Source organism: Tachysurus fulvidraco, chromosome 20 (assembly GCF_022655615.1).
Source record: "Tachysurus fulvidraco isolate hzauxx_2018 chromosome 20, HZAU_PFXX_2.0, whole genome shotgun sequence".
In the NCBI taxonomy this organism is placed as follows: domain Eukaryota; kingdom Metazoa; phylum Chordata; class Actinopteri; order Siluriformes; family Bagridae; genus Tachysurus; species Tachysurus fulvidraco.
This window is the reverse complement of record NC_062537.1, coordinates 20435172-20458797: the sequence shown is the minus strand read 5'-3', so window position 1 is coordinate 20458797 and position 23626 is coordinate 20435172. Positions and strand designations below refer to the sequence as shown.

Genomic DNA, 23626 nt, shown 5'->3' with positions numbered 1-23626 from the left:
ACTGTTATATAGATTTAGTCCACCGTACACTAATATTCTTTTACACACACACACACACACACACACACACACACACACACACACACACACACACACACACACACACACACATTACGATGCTAGAGCTGACTGAAGATGTTTGTGTGGGTCGAAGAAGTAAAAACAGGACGTAGCTCAGATTGCAGCCTCTAATTGCCCTGGTGGTCGCCTGCAGTGAGTCAGTGAGAGAGGAGCATTGCTCTTTATTCAGTCAACAGTGACCTCTAGTGAACACTGAGCGTAAAAACATCCTGAATTTTTTGGAGAACAAAATGATTTGTTTGTTTTAGAGAAGTTAGTGAGTAGTTAGTACCAGATAATTATTTATAAATGTATTAATTAATTCATACATTTAATTTAGATAAATTAAAAACAGCGGGTGTACTTTCTCTTTCCACATGAGCATGTATATGAAAAGTCTTAAAAGTTCTGACAGGATTTAGGTGGGATTTTGTTTAAAATGCTATCATTATTTTGTAATTTGTTAGATTACTAAGTCAAAATACAGAGATTATTGAGATATAAGTGAGATGGCGACAACGCGAGGATGTCTTAATAGGTTACTGAATCCAAACAACAATTTAGTAATCAAGTCAAAAGTAACTAATTACTATTTAAAAGTGCGTGATTCTGACCCAGAATATTGAGTGAGTAAATAAAAACGTTAAAAATAAGTGACATCTTTTAAGTGACATCCCGTGTTAAAGCTGCAATCTATAACCATTTTTTAAAATAAAATGTCCCTAAAAATTGTCCTTGACTTTAAATTAAAGCTGCAGTTTGCAACCCTTCTGTGATGCTACAAAATGCTAATCCATGATAAAATTCCTTGCAGCATCACAGTTTCACTTGAGAGCTCTCCAAATCCCTTAATGCAAAAAAAAAAAAAAAAAAAAAAAAACCTTATTAAACTTCAAACATGATTTATTATTTATTAAAGCACAGATGAGACAGATCAATAAACAGATCGCATGCTGACGTTACTAGCGGTTACTCCGCTTCCTGTTGTGGAAATAAAGGACAAAGGGATCGATGGCACATGAATGGATTTTATTCTCCAGACCGAATGATATACAGACGCTTCACGATCACATGATTACATGCATTCAGACAGAAATCACATCCTTCCATGTGAAACTCACAGGTGAGGTGATACACACGTTACTGCGGCACATCCATCGAACGAGGAACGACGACGACACGCTAAACGCACGGCCTCCATGGCACGAATAAATAATCCCGATGATAAAAAACCTCAATAAAATAAATAAAATAAAATAACAAACAACCTTCGACTTATCGAATAAGGACGGCAGAAAAATAAATGGCGTGTGTAGCTTTTATTGGGAATGAACAACAACAACAACAATAATAATAATAATAATAATAATAATAATAATATTGCCATCATCTGCACTAAGACTGAATGTGAATATATTATATAATAACAAAAGAACTGAAAGTTGTTTGCTTATGATGTTAAGATTTAATGCTAGCTTTAGCATGAAAAGAGTCGCTCGTAAAGAAGAATCTTGTTTACAGTTTTCTGTTTATTGGCTGTTCGATTCTTTAGTTCTGCACCAAAGCTTAAAGGTTCGTTATCAAATTTTGACAGACGGCAAAAGTGTGACTCGTGTTTTCTTTTTGTTGGTTCGAAGCGTTATGACTTTTTTTTGTATGTTTAGTATTGGTAGGAAACATGGCACGAACCGGATCAGACTTAGTGCTACAGACTTAGTAGTGACGTCCAGACGTGGTCTAATATCATGACGCGGTGGAAGAGCGGAACAGAACGTCGTCACGTAGCGTCAGAGATTTGGGTTTATTTGTACGGAGAGCGAAGTCCGTTAGTTTTGTGTCTTATGATGGCACAGTATCGATATTGTGATGTCACAACACGTTTATTCTGAAATATATTCAGTATTTTTTGGTGTTTTTTCGCATTGGCTGTGGCACACGGGTCGAGCTCTCCGGTACAACAGGTGGCGCTGTGTTTTCCACAAATAAAGGGAGGAGAAGATTGCTGTCACTATGGCAACACAGAGCATGAGGAAGAACTGGCGATAAATAAATAAATAACTAAATAAATGGCTGAAGATAACGAGTTTAGCATGCTTATATGATGCTATGGATGAATCGACTAAGCTATGCCTTTTTCCTGTAACATCCCATCACAGCGCATTTGTCGTGTGTGATATCGTACGCCATAGTGTTCGTGGAAGTCTTCGTACGTCGAAGCTTTCATCCGACTTTCCTGTAAATTCTTTGTACGTAAATTCTTTGTACGTTTTTTTATCACTGCTATATTATTTGGACCGTGTTGCACTTCTGCCCATCGAACACACACACGCACAGCTTTATATTTATACTTTGTAATGATAATTCCAGCACTCTAGTGATGGCACCAGGACTAATCTATACACCCCCCTCCCCCCACCCAAACACACACACACACACACACACACACACTCACTTTACTGCGACAATATTCACAACATACGTATATATACACATCACTGTTTGGCCACATTTAGCGTTTAGATGGTGTACAGTGAGCAGGAGCAGAGAACTACGAGGCTACAGTGAGAGAAGTTTATAATGGATCACATCTGGGGTGATATATTTAAGGGGCGGAAATACACATGAGAAGAGAAATAAAGAGCGTACGGCAGAACGGAGCAGCGGCTCAGTGTTTGGACTCTCGGGGGTAAAACTCGGACAGCGTGCTCTGCGGGATCCTCTTCAGCATCTCTTTAGGGAAAATTCGCATCAGCTGCCAGCCGATGTCCAGGGTTTCGTACACGGTGCGGTTTTCGTAAGCGCCTGCGAGGAAAAGAAGCAGAAGATAACTCACGTTCTAACAGATTTAATTTTATCATTCATGTTATTATTCAGGGGGTCACGGTGGCTTAGTGGTTAGCACGTTCGCATCACACCTCCAGGGTCGGGGGTTCGATTCCCGCCTCCGCCTTGTGTGTGTGGAGTTTGCATGTTCTCCCCGTGCCTCGGGGGTTTCCTCCGGGTGCCCTTGAGCGAGGCACCGAACCCCCAACTGCTCCCCGGGCGCCGCAGCATAAATGGCTGCCCACTGCTCCGGGTGTGTGTTCACTGTGTGTGTGTGTTCACTGTGTGTGTGTGTGTGTGTTCACTGGGGTGTGTGCACTTTGGATGGGTTAAATGCAGAGAACGAATTTTGAGTATGTGTCACCGTACTTAGCCGTATGTCACGTCACTCACTTTTTACCTTTATGGAAATTACTGTAGTGTGTTGCATTTGTGAAATCAATAAACTGCTACTGAGTAAACGAAAATTTTATTTCTGCAAGCAAACAAAATATTTTGAACAGTTTGAACTAACCTTAACAAAAAAGACGCTGGGTCGAAGGTTACTTTCAAATAAAACGTTCAATGTCTAATGTCGGCGGATATGACTTGTATTTTGAGCGACAAAAAATATTAAACTATATAATATTAATATTATTAAAACATATTTTTTAAAACTAACTAACTAAAATAAAATACATTTAAATTAAATATTTATTTTCCAAATCTACAGGGAGCCTCAGCAGAGGGATGAAAGAGCCACTTGCGGCTCCGGAGCCGCGGGTTGCCGACCCCTGGTCTAGACTCTGTTCCCGTCCCCAAATGTTGTATCGTCCTATTGTATTGCTGCTATTTAAAATCTTCTTTCTTTGCTTGTTACATACAGTTTAATAAGACTGAATCAACTCTAGCTCTCAGAGTTAATTTAATTAGATTACCTGCTGTACTTGCCAGCTTTTATAAAGATAACCAGGGTTTTATTCCAACCTCTAGATCAAGGATTGTAAATATTTTTTAGAACATATCTAGAAAACAAAATATTCCATGTAAAAACTCGGCTCAAGCACCCTAACCCTAACCCTAAAGGACTCACCTTGAGAGATGAAATTCTTCTCAAACTTCTGCAGGAACTCCAGGTAGAGCAGATCGTCGGCCGTCAGAGCTTCTTCTCCTACTACGGCCTTCATGGCCTGGACGTCTTTCCCGATGGCGTAACACGCGTACTGCCAACAGAGGACCCGCTTTACACACTCGTGCCGCATTTAGGCAACTAAATTTCTAATAAACATGCAGACGTGTGTTGATCGTGTGATCAGATCTGAATCTCACCAGCTGGTTGGAGACATCCGAGTGGTCCTTGCGTGTCATTCCCTCTCCGATGGCCGACTTCATGAGTCGGGACAGAGACGGCAGCACGTTGATCGGAGGATAAATCTGCACACAGCACAGCGTTCTGTTTATATGAAGCGTCTACTATATAAGTCCCTGTGAACGAGTTGTTACTATAGTAACGACAACCGACTCACCTGTCTGTTGTGAAGCTGTCGGTCAACATAGATCTGACCCTCTGTGATGTAGCCGGTCAAATCAGGAATGGGATGTGTGATGTCTGCGGTGAAAAGATAAAAAACACGTCACATCACAGAATATAGTAACTCTCTCTCTCTCTCTCTCTCTCTCTCTCTCTCTCTCTCTCACCATCATTGGGCATGGTGAGAATGGGGATCTGAGTGATGGAACCGTTACGTCCCTCCACTCGCCCCGCCCGCTCGTAGATTGTCGCCAGATCGGTGTACATGTAACCAGGGAAACCACGCCGTCCGGGCACTTCCTCTCTCGCTGCAGACACCTTCGGTAAGAATGTTATATATTTCAGAGGTCGTGAAAATATAAAAAACATAAACCACACTCGGTTCTTTTTAGACTCGTATCACACACAGTGTTGGGGTTAGTATTATAGTAATACCCAGTGTTGGTGTAGATTCCAGTGTGACCGAGTGCTGGGGTTAGTTTTAGAGACCTACTCAATGTTGGGGTTAGTTTTACAGTCATACTGAGAGTCGGGGTTGATTCTAGCATCAGAAAAGTTCAAAGTTTAAAGCATTTATTAAAGAAAACAAGGTTCCCTGTACAATGACATTCTTTCTTTGTTATCCACAGTAAATGCCAAGACACATGCAACACACACACACACACACACACACACACACACACACACACACACACACAATAAAGAAACTTTAGAAATAAAGATGACTAGAAATATGCTCTTATGTACATATTTATGTGCATGAAAGTTATCAGCTACATTAATAAGCAATGATAATAATAGCAGCAGTGACATTAACAAGTGTGCAGATTAAGATGAAACAATTTACTCAAAACTATTCTGTTAAATGGATGAGAAATGTCTGTGACTGCTAGTATAAAGAGTGTTGGGGTTAGTTATCGGGTCATACTCAGTGTTGGGGTTAGTTATAGAGTCACACTCTGTGTTGGGGTTAGGTATTGGGTCATATTTAGTGTTGGGGTTAGTTAGAGAGTCACACTCAGTGTTGGGGTTAGTTATCGGATCATATTTAGTGTTGGGGTTAGTTATAGAGTCACACTCAGTGTTGGGGTTAGTTATCAGATCATATTTAGTGTTGGGGTTAGTTATCGGATCATATTTAGTGTTGGGGTTAGTTATAGAGTCACACTCAGTGTTGGGGTTAGTAATAGAGTCACACTCAGTGTTGGGGTTAGTTATCGGGTCATATTTAGTGTTGGGGTTAGTTATCGGATCATATTTAGTGTTGGGGTTAGTTATAGAGTCACACTCAGTGTTGGGGTTAGTAATAGAGTCACACTCAGTGTTGGGGTTAGTTATCGGGTCATATTTAGTGTTGGGGTTAGTTATCGGGTCATATTTAGTGTTGGGGTTAGTTATAGAGTCACACTGAGTGTTGGGGTTAGTTATAGAGTCACACTCAGTGTTGGGGTTAGTTATAGAGTCATATTTAGTGTTGGGGTTAGTTATAGAGTCACACTCAGTGTTGGGGTTAGTTATAGTCACACTCAGTGTTGGGGTTAGTTATAGAGTCATATTTAGTGTTGGGGTTAGTTATAGAGTCACACTCAGTGTTGGGGTTAGTTATAGAGTCATATTTAGTGTTGGGGTTAGTTAGAGAGTCGCACTCAGTGTTGGGGTTAGTTATAGAGTCACACTCAGTGTTGGGGTTAGTTATAGAGTCACACTCAGTGTTGGGGTTAGTTATCGGGTCATATTTAGTGTTGGGGTTAGTTATCGGGTCATATTTAGTGTTGGGGTTACTTATAGAGTCACACTCAGTGTTGGGGTTAGTAATAGAGTCACACTCAGTGTTGGGGTTAGTTATCGGGTCATATTTAGTGTTGGGGTTAGTTATAGAGTCACACTCAGTGTTGGGGTTAGTTATAGAGTCACACTCAGTGTTGGGGTTAGTTATAGAGTCATACTCAGTGTTGGGGTTAGTTATAGAGTCACACTCAGTGTTGGGGTTAGTTATAGAGTCACACTCAGTGTTGGGGTTAGTTATAGAGTCACACTCAGTGTTGGGGTTAGTTATAGAGTCACACTCAGTGTTGGGGTTAGTTATCGGATCATATTTAGTGTTGGGGTTAGTTATAGAGTCATATGTAGTGTTGGGGTTAGTTATAGAGTCACACTCAGTGTTGGGGTTATTTATAGAGTCACACTCAGTGTTGGGGTTAGTTATCGGATCATATGTAGTGTTGGGGTTAGTTATAGAGTCACACTCAGTGTTGGGGTTAGTTATAGAGTCATATTTAGTGTTGGGGTTAGTTATAGAGTCACACTCAGTGTTGGGGTTAGTTATAGAGTCACACTCAGTGTTGGGGTTAGTTATAGAGTCATATTTAGTGTTGGGGTTAGTTAAAGAGTCACACTCAGTGTTGGGGTTAGTTATACAGTCATATTTAGTGTTGGGGTTAGTTATTGGGTCATACTCAGTGCTGAGGTTAGTTTTAGAGACCAACTCTGTGATGGGGTTAGTTATAATGCCCTACTCAGTCCTGGGGTTAGTTAGAGAGTCATAATCAGTGATAGGGTTGGTATCAGAGTCATTGGAGGGGAATTTCAGTGTTTTGAGCAGTGAAGTCTCTGACCTCTCGCAGGGCTTCAGCGTAGGAGCTCATATCAGTCAGGATGACCAGGACGTGTTTCTCACACTGATAGGCCAGGAACTCAGCGGCGGTCAGCGCCAGTCGAGGAGTGATGATGCGTTCAATCCTGAAAGGAGGAATTAAATCCTTCATCAGGATAAGTTCCATGTCTACTGCTGCTGATGATTATACAGTTAATAGCTAAACATTCTGTACCAGTTTTATAAGGTACGCAAGTGGACTGTTGAGCTTACGTAGGATCATTGGCCAGATTCAGGAACAGGCACACATTGTCCATGGATCCATTCTCCTCGAAGTCAGACTTGAAAAATCTAGCTGTCTCCATGTTCACCTACAGACAGAATGATTTTCTCCAGTCACACTATGACCTGCTGACACAAAACTTACCACAGCTCACATGGAAGTCATAAGTTCTCCTCACCCCCATAGCTGCAAACACAATGGCAAAGTTGTCATCGCTGTAGTCCGTCACATCTTTGGACTTCTTGACCAGACCGGCCTGCCGACAGATCTGCGCTGCGATCTGAAACCACAAACAAAGATAAAAAAACCACTTAAGGACATTTAAAATTGTAAACTGTGGACAGGGAATGTTGTGTGCTAGCATATAATGCTAATCTTCTTTCCTGTATTAAAGAAATCAGCTAATCATTGTGTAATTGCCACAAATACAGCTGAAAGCAGCGATCAAAGGGGTCCAAGCACTAAAAGGTTTCAATAAAAAGTAGTTCTGTTAAAGATGTATTATAACCTTTAAAAGTAGGGTCTCTGATTTTTGAAAGCCAATGCTGACATATAAAATCACCAAAACAAACATGCCCCTAACCCAAACGGGTCCCACCCCTGTATCGATAGCTCCGCCCACACATACATACGTAGCCCAGGCGACTAACAGAAAGAAACGTGTCTTTATCATAGCTGAAGGGAAGAACAATACGATTGTAGATAAACAAACAAGCAAAAATGCCACACAAGCATAATGATGTAAAGGACAAAGGCATATATTAGTTCTGTGTAACAAAGCAAAACCAACGTTACTCACCTATCGAGAAGGAAAAAAGCGCCTCGGCGTCTCAAGTAAAGTCGGCCACATATTCACAGGTCGGAGTTTCCTGAGTCGATAACTCCTGAGCTAAACGCTGTTACTACACAAAAGGCGGTTGTAGCTGCCTCTCTACATTACTACGATAGAAAAGAGGTGTCATTTGTGTAGTAACAGCGTTTAGCTCAGGAGTTATTGACTCGGGAAACTCCAACCTGTGAATATGTGGCCAACTTCCTGCTCCTTCAGTTCTCTCCAGCGCTGGAAAGCTGATCCTATATTAACACGTCCTACTTCTTGTCCTTATCGTAAGTCTTTCTTCTCTTTCTTTCTTTGTTTTTATCCTCCATGTCAATGTTAAAACCGCTTTCTGCTAACGTCACACATGCACACCGAACACTCTCTCCGCCCATATTGACAAGACACGCCCCTTTCTGCTCATTGGCTACACGTTAGTTTTGTTTATTGTTTATTTTTTGTCCCGACTCAGTTTTCTGAAGCATTTCTCAAAAATCGGAGACCCTGCCTTTAAATGAGAAAGATAACTAAGCTGTAGATTGTGCAGTAATTTAAATTAATGCATTTATTAGGGTGGAAATAACTGTTCCATGAGAATTTTGGGACCTACAGCATAAATAGGATCATTAGCGCAAAACATTTCTGGACGCCATGTTTGCTGATTGCTTCAACAATAAATAGAAAGAGACCTCGTTGTGTGGGAGACCGGCTGCAGAGAAAATGGGGATTTTCTGCCCTCTAGCGATGCTGTTCATGCCGTCGATGGCCGAGATGCCGGTCTGGATCATCTCCTCAGGGTAGATACGGCACTGTGGGTTGATGGGTTGGCCTGGAAGAGCAGGTGGAGAAAGCAAACATTCAGCCATGTGTGCTGTCAGAGCTTACAGAGTGAACAACATGACAAAAGCTTTTTGGCCTCAAAACAATGTAAACTGTTTATTTTAGTCAGTTGTGTGGTTCAGTTCTACTGAATGCTGGAACACAACCTACCTTCATTTACAACACAATAGAACTACATGTTTATTAGATAGCAACATGGTTTTAAAACATTCCCAATGTCTATGGAGATAGGGAAAAATCCTTTCCTTGTACAAAAACCTCAAGCTGCAGTCTTTCCTGTTCCTCTATGCTCCAGCTTTGCTCTTAGACATCTTCTGTTTTATCACCAGTAACATAACTATGCTACTTAAGAAGCTAACTCCTTAGCTAGACAGCAACAGCATGTTAATCATTGATTCATTCATTTTCTACCGCTTATCCGATCTACGGGGAGCCTGTGCCTATCTCAGGCGTCATCGGGCATCGAGGCAGGATTCACCCTGGACGGAATGCCAACCCATCGCAGGGCACACACACACACACTCTCATTCACTCACACACTACGGACAATTTTCCAGAAATGCCAATCGACCTACCATGTATGTCTTTGGACCGGGGGAGGAAACCGGGAGCAAACTCCACACACACACGGTGGAGGCGGGAATCGAACCCCCAACCCTGGAGGTGTGAGGCGAACGTGCTAACCACTAAGCCACCGTGCCCCCTTGATTAGGAAATTTCATCATCAAAAATCGGTTGATCTACAACCACTCCAGAAGTTATGCTTGAATTATGAATAAATATCACTGGAACATGATATAAACACTCCATGTCATGATGTTCTAGGAAAATAAACAACCACAAGGAGATCACTTCATGCTGCAAAGCAAGGGTTTTATTCAGCTTGACCAAATTTAGACATTTTATTGACACAATAATGCAGGTATTTTTTTTTCCTCTGGCTGGTTCTTAAATGAATAAAAAGTCACAGATGTTTTACCCATGATGTCCAAGTAATCCTCGGCCAAGACGGCCGGACCTCGGTCGATCGGCTTTCCTGATCCGTTAAACACGCGGCCTGGAAACACAAACAGTTTTAACAAAGGAATATTTTATAAAATTCCTGTGTAAGGGGATGAAAATAAGTCCCTGTTTTTCCTGTTCTTACCCAGCATGTCCTCAGACACGGGCGTGCGTAAAATGTCCCCTGTAAATTCACAGCTTGTCTTCTTGGCATCAATACCTGATGTTCCTTCAAACACCTGAAACCAAGAGAGATCAGGGACGAGTCATGTCTCTGTGACGGGATGAGTGGAACAAAACAAAACTAAACATATAGAAAACAGCTCACCTGGACGACGGCTTTGGAGCCGGTGACCTCCAGCACCTGGCCGCTGCGCTTCGTGCCATCGGGGAGGGTCAAGTGGACGATCTCGGCGTACCTGGGAAACTACATTAGTGCTGTACTTCAATATCGTTAACATGTGAGACAGAGTGCAAATTCAAACGTTTTATCATCATCATTATTACTATTAACACTGTACCTTCACTTGGTCCAAGATCACCAGAGGCCCATTGACACCTGATACAGTTTTATATGCTGTCAACAAAAACAATAAAAAAACAAGATAACTTTTATTAGATATGATACATACAGCTCTTAAACTAAGATGGACAATGGCAGACAAAGCAAAGTAAAAAAAACAAAAACAAGAAATATATAAAAATATTAAAAATATTACCTTTAAAGCTGAATGAAAACAGCAACCGCTTAAATTGTTATGGAATTTTTGGTCATATTTGGAGTACTAAAAATAATAAAAAATATTTTTTCCTCACAATAAATGCTACAGTATGCAAATTAGAAACATATCTTTTTGTTCTGTTTTATTTTAACGCTGTGATCAAACAACATTACAACAGCTTTATAACAGCTTCACAACAGTTTCACAGCAGCTTCACAACAGCGTTAACAGCAGCTTTATAACAGCAGCGTTATAACAGCAGCTTTATAACAGCTTCACAACAGATTTATAAGAGCTTCATAACAGCAGCTTTACAACAGATTTATAACAGCTTCACAACAGTTTCACAACAGCTTTATAACAGCTTAACAGCAGCTTCACAACAGCTTTATAACCACTTTGGCCCTACAATGAGATGTGGACATGATGCAGTTATGTTTCTTTAGGTTACTTTAAAATACACACAAGCCTGCAGATTTAATACTGAATTCTAAATAAATAATTTATTTATACATTTATGTTTTATTCACTAATCTGAAACATTTATTTATCAGTTACCTCTCTGCTAATGCACACTGTTTATATACATATTTCTTAGGACAAACCGTAAACTCCATAATATGCTGAACACAGGAAATTATACATAATAAAGTATTAAACAAATAAAATAAATCAGCCAACATCAGCTATTGCACAAAAGAGGAAGATGTGAAAAATGTGATAAAAATAAATCAATTAAAAATAACCAACCATATAACCATATAATCAATCAAAAAACACCGTCCTTTGCTCTGATAATAAGACTTTATTATTCTAGCATATTATTATGATGATGTTTATTTTATAGGACGTCACATTAGAGCTGTTTGTCACAATAAATCTAAACAAAATGGACAGACACGACGAGCTAAAAATGCTAATCCATACGCCTAAGTTAATAATATAACGTGTTCTTATTATGTTGTTATTAAAATAAATGAATTATATAGAGAGATAAAATCAGTAATTTTTGTTATGTAACCTGTCATTCATTCGCTCCATCATTAACGTTATATATCCTCCTGAATAAAGCGGACGCTTCCAAATAGCAGCCGTTAATAAACCAAGTGCACTATAAAGTGTATATAAGTCATTACGTCACACCCTAGGTAGTGCACTTGATAACGCATATTGAGACACAGCCTTAGCCTGACGCATCTGGCTAGCTGAAACATTACTGAATAAAACGCTTACTCACTCAGTCTCGGTTGAGAGATGTAGTCGCGGTTGACTGCGAGGACGTGTTCACGGGTCGCGGCAATTTTATGCCCGCTGACAGCCGATGTAATCTCGTTCACGGCTCCGCTCACCATTCCTCGAAGAGCCTTCATGATAGCTGTGTTAGCTTAGCCTAGCCTATGCTCTGACCGAAAAGCTAACGGGTCGTGACAGCGCTTTTGCGCATGCGCTTTCAGTATTAGCGTTAAATCTCCCCCCATCCAATGCCTCAAAAGAAAATGTCGCATTGTGCGCATGCGCCGTCTGGTGGCCACATAAATAATATAAGTGCAGTTAAAATATAATGGGGAAAAAAAAATTGTTCGTTTATATTTTGTTTTGTTATTTATTTTATTTATTTACGTTTATTTACATTCTTTTGTGTGTGTGTATATATATATAAGCCTCACCAAACTAAGGAGGTTATAGTTAGTACACAAAGTCTATCCATGCTCAACTGATACCTAAACATTTTGTTCTTCTTAACGAATGAAATTGGGGTATAGAAGTCTTTATTATTGCCACATATACATTACAGCACAGGTTAGAGTTTGGGGTTGGAGGACAGGGGCAGCTATAATACAGCACCCCTGGAGCAGGAAAGATTGAAGGTCTTGCTTAATTGCCCAGCAGAGGCAGCTTGATAGTGCTGGGGCTGAAACCCTGCCCTTCCAAGCAACAACCCAGAGCTGTAACCATTTGAGCCATCATTACTCCATTAAACCATTAACAGAAACGGTGCTCAAACCTCTCATGATGTCGCCTCATCTCTAACAATTACACAAATTCATATAGGCCTAAAAAACAATATCTCACACCATTCAAAGACTTCGACTGAATTCAAAACGGACGTCTGAAAATCTTTATAGCACGTGTACATTGAAGCGAAAAGTCGTTTCTTGATTCAGGACCGTAGTGCAACACAACAGTACCCAAGATGTGACCTGACTGATCTTTCGTTCCGTTATCTTTTTGTAGACACATGACACTGGTTACATCTTAAATCACTCCCTACCGGAGACATGTAGTGCACTACTTAGGGTGCAAGTCGTTACGTTTACAGCACGTGTTTAGGGAACAGAAAGACGTTTGGGGTTCAGCCATTTTTTTTTAAATTTTAATATACTTATACAAATAAAAATCACTTATTCTTACTTTTATTAAGAAAAAAAAATATTACATGTATTAATAATTAGTTGAACTTCACAGTGATTCATAAGTAGAAGCCATTAGCTGTAACTCTTTTAAATAAACCTTCATTTAAAAAAAAATAATTATTTTAAAAACTGAATCTAATAACAAACATCTTTTAACTATTCACATTGTGAACTCCTCTAACTTTATTACAAGGGTTCAGTTGAAGATGGTTGCAATTTTTACACAATTTTAATAATACCTTCACACACACACACACACACACACACACACACACACACACACACACACACACACACACACACACACACACACACACACACACACAAATATTTTATTATGATGGCAAAAAAGACTAAAATATAAATGTATAAAGTTTTAAAAATCTTCACATCACCATAGAAAAGCACACTATAAATAGCACACTTTATACAACGTGACTGTATTGTATTCCAGCCCACACAGAATTGTGGGTAATCTGATGCTGGTAAGTGTCACACGATGTAGCCGTATTTGTTGTGGTATTTGGGCAACGTGTATCCTGTGCTGCTGGATTCCACTTGGTGCTGTTCGGTTTGGCTCATTTGGCTGTAAACCGGTCTGGAATGAAGACTGGAAACGCGACTCGTCGGTCGGCTCTCGGGCGCCGGAACGTCCTCCCTGATAATCAGACATAATCAGATGGATCGATCAGACACAGTCGATCTGATGCCTTATCATTTCTATAGAAACGACACATATAATGGAATAAAAGTCTGAAAAAATTTCATGGGGCACCGACAATAACAATAATACAAATCTTTATCTATATATCTTGTGTACATCGCAGCTGAATGTCATTTCTTCGCTCAGGACCGTGGTGTAACACATAACAGTACACAAGACGTGACCTGACTGACCTGCTGCTTTTCAGCTTAGCATTTATAGAGAGGTGTTCATATGCAAATTTGATTCATGCATATGCAGATTAGAAACAAATTTCCTCCTACCATCCTACACATTGCTAACTTTAGCTGACTGTTATAGCTGGCTAGTTAACTGCTAATAAACTAGTAGTTTTTCTCAGAGAGCTAAATGTACAAATGTCAAGATATATAATGCTAATATTCATTCAATTATTTTCACATTCATAATATTCACATTCATTTCTTATCCGAACTAACTTGGGTCACGGGGAGCCTGTGCCTATCTCAAGCGTCATCGGGCATCGAGGCAGGATACACCCTGGACGGAGTGCCAACCCATCACAGGGCACACACACACTCTCATTCACTCACACACACACACACTACGGTAATTTTCCAGAGATGCCAGTCAACCTACCATACATGTCTTTGTACCGGGGGAGGAAACCGGAGTACCCGGAGGAAACCCCCGAGGCACGGGGAGAACATGCAAACTCCACACACACAAGGCGGAGGCGGGAATCGAACCCCCAACCCTGGAGGTGTGAGGCGACCGTGCTAACCACTAAGCCACCGTGCCCCCCACTACGATAAACAATCAAGTCTGCAAACATGAGTCTCCAGTGTAGCTTAATCTCCAAGACAGAGAAGTTTACGCTGCTCTGTGGTTTCTCAGTAAAATTTTTTGTAAACATTAGGAGAGAGAAAAAGAAGCAGGGGAGGGAACAAGAGTTTCTAGCTTCTATAACATGCCTTGTTTCATGGACCTTGTTTCCACAACATTCAAATAAACTATAAAGAGATTAAAAACAATAATTTCAGAATGAATCACATCCTGGATGAGGAACGTCAGCTGTGATTTTTTTTATTTTTATGAGTCATCAGTTTGAAAAAATCAGTGTTATTGAATGCAGCATTTTTCTACCTGATCTCATTGGAGAACTCTTTCTCATAGCGTCGATGCTGCGACCTGCATCGGAAGAAGAGGAGCAACAGGATGATGATGATGATGCAGATGAGCAGCAGACATCCTGACACGACACCTGCGATTACACCGGCTCTGTTTGGAGCTACACACACACACACACACACACACACACACACACACACACACACACACACACACACACACACACACACACACACACACCAGTTACACTCAAAAAGATATCCAACACTAATAAAATGATGAACAGACTGTCTATAAGAGTGGGTATGTGCATTAAAAAACAGCTCTTAGATGTTAATTATATAAATTTATTTTGGGCAATAAAAATAATTTTTGTGGGGCAGATCTACGTCTGAACTTCGATTAGATAGATAGATAGATAGATAGATAGATAGATAGATAGATAGATAGATAGATAGATAGATAGATACTTTATTGATTCTGACTATATGAACTTTCAACACATGATGGTTGTCATGGTAACGTTATACTTTGACATTTGTACATTTGGCTATATTAGTTTACTAGCAGTTAACTAGCCAGCTATCACTGTCAGCTAAAGTTAGCATTGTGTAGGATGGTGGGGGGGGGGGGACTTTGTTTTTAATCTGCATATGCATGAATCAAATTTGCATATGAGCATCTCATTGTAAATTCGTTGCTAACCTGAAAACTTAGCATGGAAGTTCTATGGCTACAGTTTTCAGGTTACTTTATGGCTAAGCTAGCATATAAACTTAGCAAAAGTTAGTGATGAACGCATGATGGTTGTTATGGTAACGTTATATTTGTGTAATCGTATGAATTAGCTAATGTTTGGAATAAAGGAGGATGATCTACTTTGCATACGAGTTGCTCTTTTAAGAAGCTGGCGTTTTTAAGAGATTACTTGAGGTACTTCAGTGGTACTTTATAAACCTTCCTGCTTACGTTTTGTGGCCTGCAGGTTGATTCGACAGCTCTCTTTCCCCACAGCGTTAGACACCTCACATGCGTAAATACCTGCCAATTCCAGGGAGTGATTGGCGATAAAGAGATCTCCAAGGAATGGATCTGATATACACACAGTAGAGCAAATCCAAATAAAACCTTTAGATAACTTTAATTAAAACATCTGGCTGCTTATTAACCTTATTTCATAATTTTGTCATTTATTAATATCTTAGAAAAAAAAATCATAGTTTTGGACTTTTGCCATGTCACCAGGATGGAGCCAAAATGGAAATGATGGTTGCCAGATCTTACACAGAGACCCACTAATCTGTCATCCCTAAAGAGAGAAGTTGATTGTTTAAAACTTTTTCCAAGAACTTGTTGTTTCATAATGTCAAAGCAGGGTGCAAATACTTTTGCACTCACCCGCATAGGTGATAAATGTCTAACGTATCACATTTGATCACAGCAGAAGCTTAAAGGTAAGAAAAGCCAGGTATTTTATCTCGTCGCTCTCAAGAGGTCCGTTTGTATTCAACTTAAAAGTAATTACTTTTAGGTAACGGATTACTTCTTTAATTATTTATTTCATTTTCTCTGAGTTCTGGTTTGGTCTTTTCCAATTTGTGACATCGTTCCAAAAGCATATGATAGGGAAATTAAACATTCATTCATTCATTCATTCATTCATTCATTCATCTTCTACCGCTTATCCGAACTTCTCGGGTCACGGGGAGCCTGTGCCTATCTCAGGTGTCATCGGGCATCGAGGCAGGATACACCCTGGACGGAGTGCCAACCCATCACAGGGCACACACACACACACACACTCTCATTCACTCACACACTCACACACTACGGACAATTTTCCAGAGATGCCAATCAACCTACCATGCATGTCTTTGGACCGGGGGAGGAAACCGGAGTACCCGGAGGAAACCCCCGAGGCACGGGGAGAACATGCAAACTCCACACACACAAGGCGGAGGCGGGAATCGAACCCCCGACCCTGGAGGTGTCAGGCGAATTATTTTTTTCATTTTTAAAAGCATGCTTCCTGGCAGCACGTTTATACCTCATTTGTCACACAAGTGACACTAATATATTCTCTTGGGTCATTGATTGGCTCCATTCCAGCAAAACCATTAAGGGTTTTATATATATTAAAAAAAAAAAAATCACACCACACATGACCTGCAGTCAGGTCTGATCTCAGACTATCACATCACCCTGTGTCACGGTGGGAGGAATCGGACCCCCGCTTTCTCTCCTCCACACGTACTGGATGGGTGGAGTTCCGTGATCCGACATGCAGCGGAGGGACACGGACGTCCCGATGCCCTCGTCCCCTTCCAGCCAACACTTGGGCACTGACGGGCGCTCTGAAGGACGCAGGAGATAACTTTAGATTAAATATTAGTACTGCTACAAACTGATATAATATCATGAGATGAAATATATATATATATATATATGGAAAGATTTTCCCTTGTGCACCCGTAGACCTTCTTAGTATATTTTTATTCTTTATTTTCTTGTCACAAAAGTATTTATTCTGCAATCATTTGACTTTCATAATTATTATATATTTCATATCTAACACATTCCAATATAATATAATTACATGCATCTCTCTGGACAAGGGCATCTGCCCAATGTAATAAATATAAAAGTATTCATCTGCTCTTGAATTCGTCTGCACCTTAAAGCTCAGAATGAAAGATTTTGTCGTAACAAAAACTCAGCTGTCTTGTAATTTAGCTCCGTAGGTGACTTGTGACTGAAGAGACTGTCAGCCTGAAGGAAAGGAGTGAAAATAAAGAGTAAGGACTTAAAAATAAGATGATAGAGTCTCATTCGTCAACTTAGGACATGCCACTGAACACCACCTAGTCATGAACCTTAAGGACCGTATGATGGAGCACCAGTGGAGCGCTGGTGATTAAGAGCTCTGATCGTTTAGGCATGGCTAGACATAAAGCTTTACGCCAGAAGAGCATGAAAGAGTATGAAATTGTGTCTGTAATCCAGGGAAGAGTTTTTTTTGTTTTATTTTTTGTTTAATGAAATCGTAGGTGCTATACTATGTAGGTGCTATACTATGTATAATCGTAGGTGCTATACTATGTAGGTGCTATACTATGTATAGCACCTACAGTGAAACATGGCAGTAGTACTGTAGCATTAGGCTCTGGAGACTCATTAGGCTCATTACGCTCCTTAGAACCTGGACTTCCTGTCAAAGGAAGTAAACTATAGAGGGACAGGAGGAGATTTACAAGAGAACTTTCTTTAATCTGCTACAGAAATAAACCAATGGGAGACAAAGATCTCAGCAGGGCGATGTTCCCGGACACAGGGACAACGTCCTGTAGTCCAAATCCGAATCAGGTCGAGATCAATAAAATCATCATTCAACCAAACCGAAGGACCGAGATAAAGTCTCGCAGAATGAAAAAGAAGAAAAGCTGAAAATTCCAAACAGTGTAAAGAGCTGCAGTTAAAGCGAACACACCTAAAGCTGGCATACAGCAAGAGGAAATTCTACTATTAGTCTATTAGTGTTTTTAACGCTTTTGTAACCAAATAATACATTTCGAGTTTAAAATTTTACTTTAACCTCCCGAGTCCCGTACGCTACTGTTGTGTACGCTACAATTTCTACTGACCGTTTCTCTTAATTCATAGCTAATTCATAGCATAGTGTTTTCAAGGAAGCAGTTTCGCAAAAGAATTATACCTAACAGTCCTCATATAAGGTTGGTATAATACATATATATATATATATATATAGACAATGAAGTTGTGAGAAAATGTTATGTCCTCATATGAGGATATTCGGGTCTCAAGAGGTCAATAAAAATACCGACCGCAACAAATCTACGTAAGGTTCGTTTATAATCCAGACAGATCAGATTTTTGTTGAATACTTTTACAGACATTATTTGTAGCTCCAAGTAATGCTGATGATAAGATCTAGAGTTTCAAGGAAACGTAAACCGTACAACTCGTTCAGCAGCTTTAAAAAACAAAACAACAAAAGTCTCGTCGGAATGCAAAACATGCAAAAAAAAAAAGCCATCTAACTCGTTTCGAACAAAAAGTAAAATGAGAAAAGAGCCGAGAAGAGAATGTGAGTGGACGGAAGCAAGAACCTTGAGGTACGCCATAACAAACATGGCAGAAATCACCCTTTACACACACACGTGTAAATATGACTACAAATTTAGCACAAAACTAAAAATTAGCTTAAACCGCATTAACACAATTCTGTATCGATATGGTAATGAACTGGATTGCAGCAAGATTTTCTAATGAAAAAAAAATCTTAACAATTTTAAATTGTTGATCAACAATAAAATTATAATCAGCAATTTGTAAAATGCTTACATTTTTCCCTACAGGATTTTTTTCTTACATTTTTCCTCTACGTCTTTTCGATTTTCTTTTCTTTCATTCTTTAAGTTTCTTGTGAAATAATTTTATATTTTTGAATTTTATTTATGAATAAAAGTCTAAGTAGTGCCATTAAAAAAAATGCAACAGTATGTAATATAAATCTGTAAATATTATAAATCAGTCTGTAAATTTCAGTTCTAATTATAGCCGTCTGTATATTATGTTCATAGTACACACACATCTGTAAATTACTTCTATAATACCGTTTTATTTCACTTATGTAAACCTTGTGAACACTTTATATCCTGCACTTGCTGCTATTGCACTCTGGTTAGACCTAAACTGCATTTCGTTGCCTTGTACTTGTGTAATGACAATAAATCTAATCTAATCTAATCATGTATTTTATAGTGAAGTGTACCGTGACCCATACTCAGAATTCGTTCTCTGCATTTAACCCATCCAAAGTGCACACACACACACACACACACACACACACACACACACACACACACACACACACACACACACACAGCAGTGAACACACACCCAGAGCAGTGGGCAGCCATTTATGCTGTGGCGCCCGGGGAGCAGTTGGGGGGGATTCGGTGCCTTGCTAAAGGCCACCTCAGTCGTGACCGGCCCGAGACCCGAACCCACAACCTACGGGTTACAAGTCAGACTCTCAAACCATTAGGCCACGACTGCCCGATATTTTCAGTATCACACAATATTGCTGGGAAATTGTCCACAAACCTTTATACTGTGCTACAAATTATGTATCGGAGAAATGTTCTTGAAAATCTAATGCTAATCTAACGCTGAAATTCAACTGAACCTCGAAAGTATTCCGAATGATTCGCATACAGCCGGACTTACTGAGGTTTACATGATAACTTTAGTGGTGCAGAGAAACAGTGCTACGTTACCCAGAATCAGCAGAGTGATTTTGCGCATGTCCAAACCCGGAGCTTTCTTCACTTTACACTGGTACGTTCCCGTGTGGGCGGCCGTGAGCTCAGCGATCGACAGTGAGGCGTCGCCCAAAGAGGGGTCACTCACCGCAAAGTCCACCCCCTTCAGAAACGCCGGGTCGCCGTGGTAATATTTATTTCCACCAGAGAAGGATAGGAACTAGAATGACAGACAAAATTCAGGAACATCAGATCACCGAAAGATCAGAACTAAAATAAATGTTCATCGTGATGTAAAATAAAAATGATTTCAGAGTAGATTTTATCCCATTTTATTTTTTTTTAATTTATGATGCAGTTTATTACTGTTAACCGATAGGTGGAATTTACTCATTATTGTACAACATACTGTACTGTATGTCTCATGCTGACTAATATACTTAACATTTACATGGTTTACATAGGCTGTATTTACCTTCTGCCAAAAGTGAGCTGGGGTTGACAGCACTACCTCATATAGTATACCAGTAAAAGCAGTTAGGTGGGATTTGATCACATGACCTTCTGATCTGTAACTCAATCTGAACCACAACATCCACCTCAAATTGATTCACTACACATCTTTTAATGGAGTTAATTCAACACCAGCTAGTTCAGCTAGTCGTTATATTTCATATTAGATAGATAGATAGATAGATAGATAGATAGATAGATAGATAGATAGATAGATAGATAGATAGATAGATAGTTGTATATATAAAATGTATATAAAATGTATATACAGTAAATATGTAAAAGTAACCAAGAAATATACAGTGTATATAGAGATATACATAATTTGAAATACACGCTATTGTGTATTTACCTATCGTTTCTATAGTAACGCCTCGTAACGTAAGCTACAGGGCTACAGGTAACACAGCGTAATAAATGTAGCTGTAAACGGATAAGAAACACAACCTGTCGTTCTGTAATAAATGAAAATGTCTAAATGTGGTCAAGTTGAATAAAACCCTTGCTTTGCAGCATGAAGTGATCTCCTTGTGGTTGATTATTTTCCTAGAACATCATGACATGGAGTGTTTATATCATGTTCCAGTGATATTTATTCATAATTCAAGCATAACTTCTGGAGTGGTTGTAGATCAACCGAATTTTCATGATGAAATTTCCTAATCAAGGGGGCACGGTGGCTTAGTGGTTAGCACGTTCGCGTCACATCTCCAGGGTTGGGGGTTCGATTCCCGCCTCCTTGTGTGTATGGAGTTTGCATGTTCTCCCCGTGCCTCGGGGGTTTCCTCCGGGTACTCCGGTTTCCTCCCCCGGTCCAAAGACATGCATGGTAGGTTGATTGGCATCTCTGGAAAATTGTCCGTAGTGTGTGTGTGTGTGTGTGTGTGTGTGTGTGTGTGTGTGTGTGTGTGTGTGTGTGTGTGTGTGTGTGTGAATGAGAGTGTGTGTGTCCTGTGATGGGTTGGCACTCCGTCCAGGGTGTATCCTGCCTCGATGCCCGATGACGCCTGAGATAGGCACAGGCTCCCCGTGACCCGAGAAGTTCGGATTAGCGGTAGGAAATGAATGAATGAATGAATGAATGAATTTCGTAATCACATTGAAGTCCAAATAATTCCCACAACGCCTCGTCCTGATCCCAGTGCAGCTTTACTCACCACTATGTCTTTTTGCGTGGTGTCTGGACTGACCAGCGTCCACTCTATGTCCAGGCCTCCGACATCCTCGGGCCCAGGTGTGTACGTACACGGCAGGGTTTTCTGATCTCCTAGCGCCAGCTGTAATGTCTGCGGCCCAGTGGAGGTGATCTTCATCGCCAAGGTCACACCTGCACATCATGGGGTGGGAAAAAATACGTGTTAAGACTTAGACTGCGACAGAAATACGATCTGAGCATCGTTCGGGTTAACATGACGTCTCTGAATCGAAAGCTTCACAGTAGAAATTGATTACAACTCCACCAACGATAACGAGGGAACAGTGATGATGAAGAAAAAAGAAAAATTAAACCGGTAGATATTTCAGTAAATAGCTTGTGCTTCACTTCCTTTCTAGGATCAGATCTGTGTTTTTTGTTTTTTTTTTAAACATTTGCTGTTTTATTTAATTAAACCACTGGTGCTTGGTGTGTAAATAATAATGCACATGCAAACACAAATGCATACGATTGGTTAATTTCAGTGTGATTGACAGACAAGAGACAGTAAGCCCCTCCCACATAGAGAGCATGGCCAGTTACTGGTTTATTAGACTCCTGGCCAATAGATGGTTGTTGAAACATCGATTAACTGTAAGATCTCTGGTTTATTTATTAAATATTTAAATATGTATTTATATATGTGTTTATCTATCTATCTATCTATCTATCTATCTATCTATCTATCTATCTATCTATCTATCTATCTATCTATCTATCTATCTATCTATTATTGTGTTTATTTATTTATTTATTGCGTTTATTTATTTATTTATTGTTTACATTTGTGTTTATTTATTTATGTATTTATTTATTTATTTATTTATTTATTTATTTATTTATTTATTGCGTTTATTTATTTATTTGTTTGTTTATTTATTTATTTATTTATTTAAGTATTAAATCAGCTCCCTGATAAATTGTATAAAAAGTAAAGAAAAACGAGGTTCGGCTTGAAAAAAAAAACAAAAAACGATGAAAAATAAACAGTAGGTTCTTAGAATTTTCTTGTTTCTGGGGGCTGAAAGCAACAGGTCACCGAGACTGTGTGGAAAACGAATAAATTATTTAAAATATGAATATTTTATAAAGGAGAAGCAGTTTCTAGAAGATTGGAAGTTAAATAATAACGAAGATTAAAGAAGATAAACGGACGCATGCTGACGAATAATTCCTGGTTCACATTTGTCCTTTTCATTGTCCTTTTAATGACCTTTCAGAAATGTGGACATTTGTTGTTTGTGTTACGCTGAGGAAAGATTTTGTCCGGTGCTGAAAAAAAAAGCTCTCGTTTCATTTGGTCTTGTCTAAAAGCAAACTTAGTGCGCTCACCTGAGCTGAACAACACGCTCACGACACACGGCAGGATGAGAACAGACGACGGACGGAGGCGTGAAGCTGGAACGCGACTCATCTTAAGATTTCTGTAAAGACATAAGAAATAAAAACACAGTGTGGAGGAATTTTTTTTTGTCTGATGGGTTTTGGTGATATAGACTGTACGTATGTCTTTGATTAAATCAGACATGTTTCGCTCAGACGTTCTGGATTCTGATTGGACAGAAAGCCTTGATTTACTTTCTAAAACTTATTGTAATCGTGTGTGATTTTTATCTTATGTTCTGACTTTTTTTTGTAGACGTGTAACACTTTAACCAGTAAATTCTGTATGACCCTGTCTGTCTCTCTGTCTGTCTGTCTCTGTATGACCCTGTCTGTCTCTCTGTCTGTATGTCTATCTCTGTATGACCCTGTC

The 23626-nt window shown here is 39.6% G+C and overlaps 2 protein-coding genes across 2 annotated transcripts in view; both read right to left on the bottom strand.

Annotated features, from left to right (window-relative positions):
• Window positions 1–1074: 1074 nt before the first annotated feature.
• atp6v1b2 (ATPase H+ transporting V1 subunit B2) lies at window positions 1075–12102 on the bottom strand. The gene is made up of 14 exons (XM_027143479.2): window positions 11888–12102; window positions 10450–10505; window positions 10257–10355; window positions 10074–10167; window positions 9906–9983; window positions 8776–8915; window positions 7448–7549; window positions 7260–7357; window positions 7009–7132; window positions 4561–4711; window positions 4389–4471; window positions 4192–4296; window positions 3956–4085; window positions 1075–2862 (listed from the first exon to the last, which is right to left on the bottom strand). Exons 1-14 carry the CDS (start codon window positions 12018–12020, stop codon window positions 2726–2728), a joined length of 1530 nt encoding a protein of 509 aa, XP_026999280.1. The 5' UTR covers window positions 12021–12102; the 3' UTR covers window positions 1075–2725.
• A 975-nt stretch (window positions 12103–13077) lies between these two features.
• vsig8a (V-set and immunoglobulin domain containing 8a) overlaps window positions 13078–23626 on the bottom strand; it is a 16768-nt gene continuing 6219 nt past the window's right edge. Inside the window, exons 3-9 of the mRNA XM_027143192.2 lie at window positions 23203–23294; window positions 21833–22002; window positions 20178–20382; window positions 17079–17231; window positions 15847–15969; window positions 14893–15037; window positions 13078–13722 (exon numbers count right to left, since the gene is read on the bottom strand). Of these exons, the coding sequence (XP_026998993.2) occupies window positions 13557–13722; window positions 14893–15037; window positions 15847–15969; window positions 17079–17231; window positions 20178–20382; window positions 21833–22002; window positions 23203–23284 (1044 nt within the window). The 5' untranslated portion in view covers window positions 23285–23294 and the 3' untranslated portion in view covers window positions 13078–13556. The remainder of the gene's footprint in view (window positions 13723–14892; window positions 15038–15846; window positions 15970–17078; window positions 17232–20177; window positions 20383–21832; window positions 22003–23202; window positions 23295–23626) is intronic.

Bases quoted from the DNA above. Each gene is read 5' to 3' on its own strand.
- atp6v1b2 (XM_027143479.2), bottom strand. From the start codon at position 12,020: ATGAAGGCTCTTCGAGGAATGGTGAGCGGAGCCGTGAACGAGATTACA. The intron at 8,916-9,905 runs GTAAAACATCTG...CTGCTCTTCCAG, and splicing joins GGATTACTTGGACATCATGG to GCCAACCCATCAACCCACAG. The intron at 4,086-4,191 runs GTGAGATTCAGA...CTCTGTTGGCAG, and splicing joins CGGATGTCTCCAACCAGCTG to TACGCGTGTTACGCCATCGG.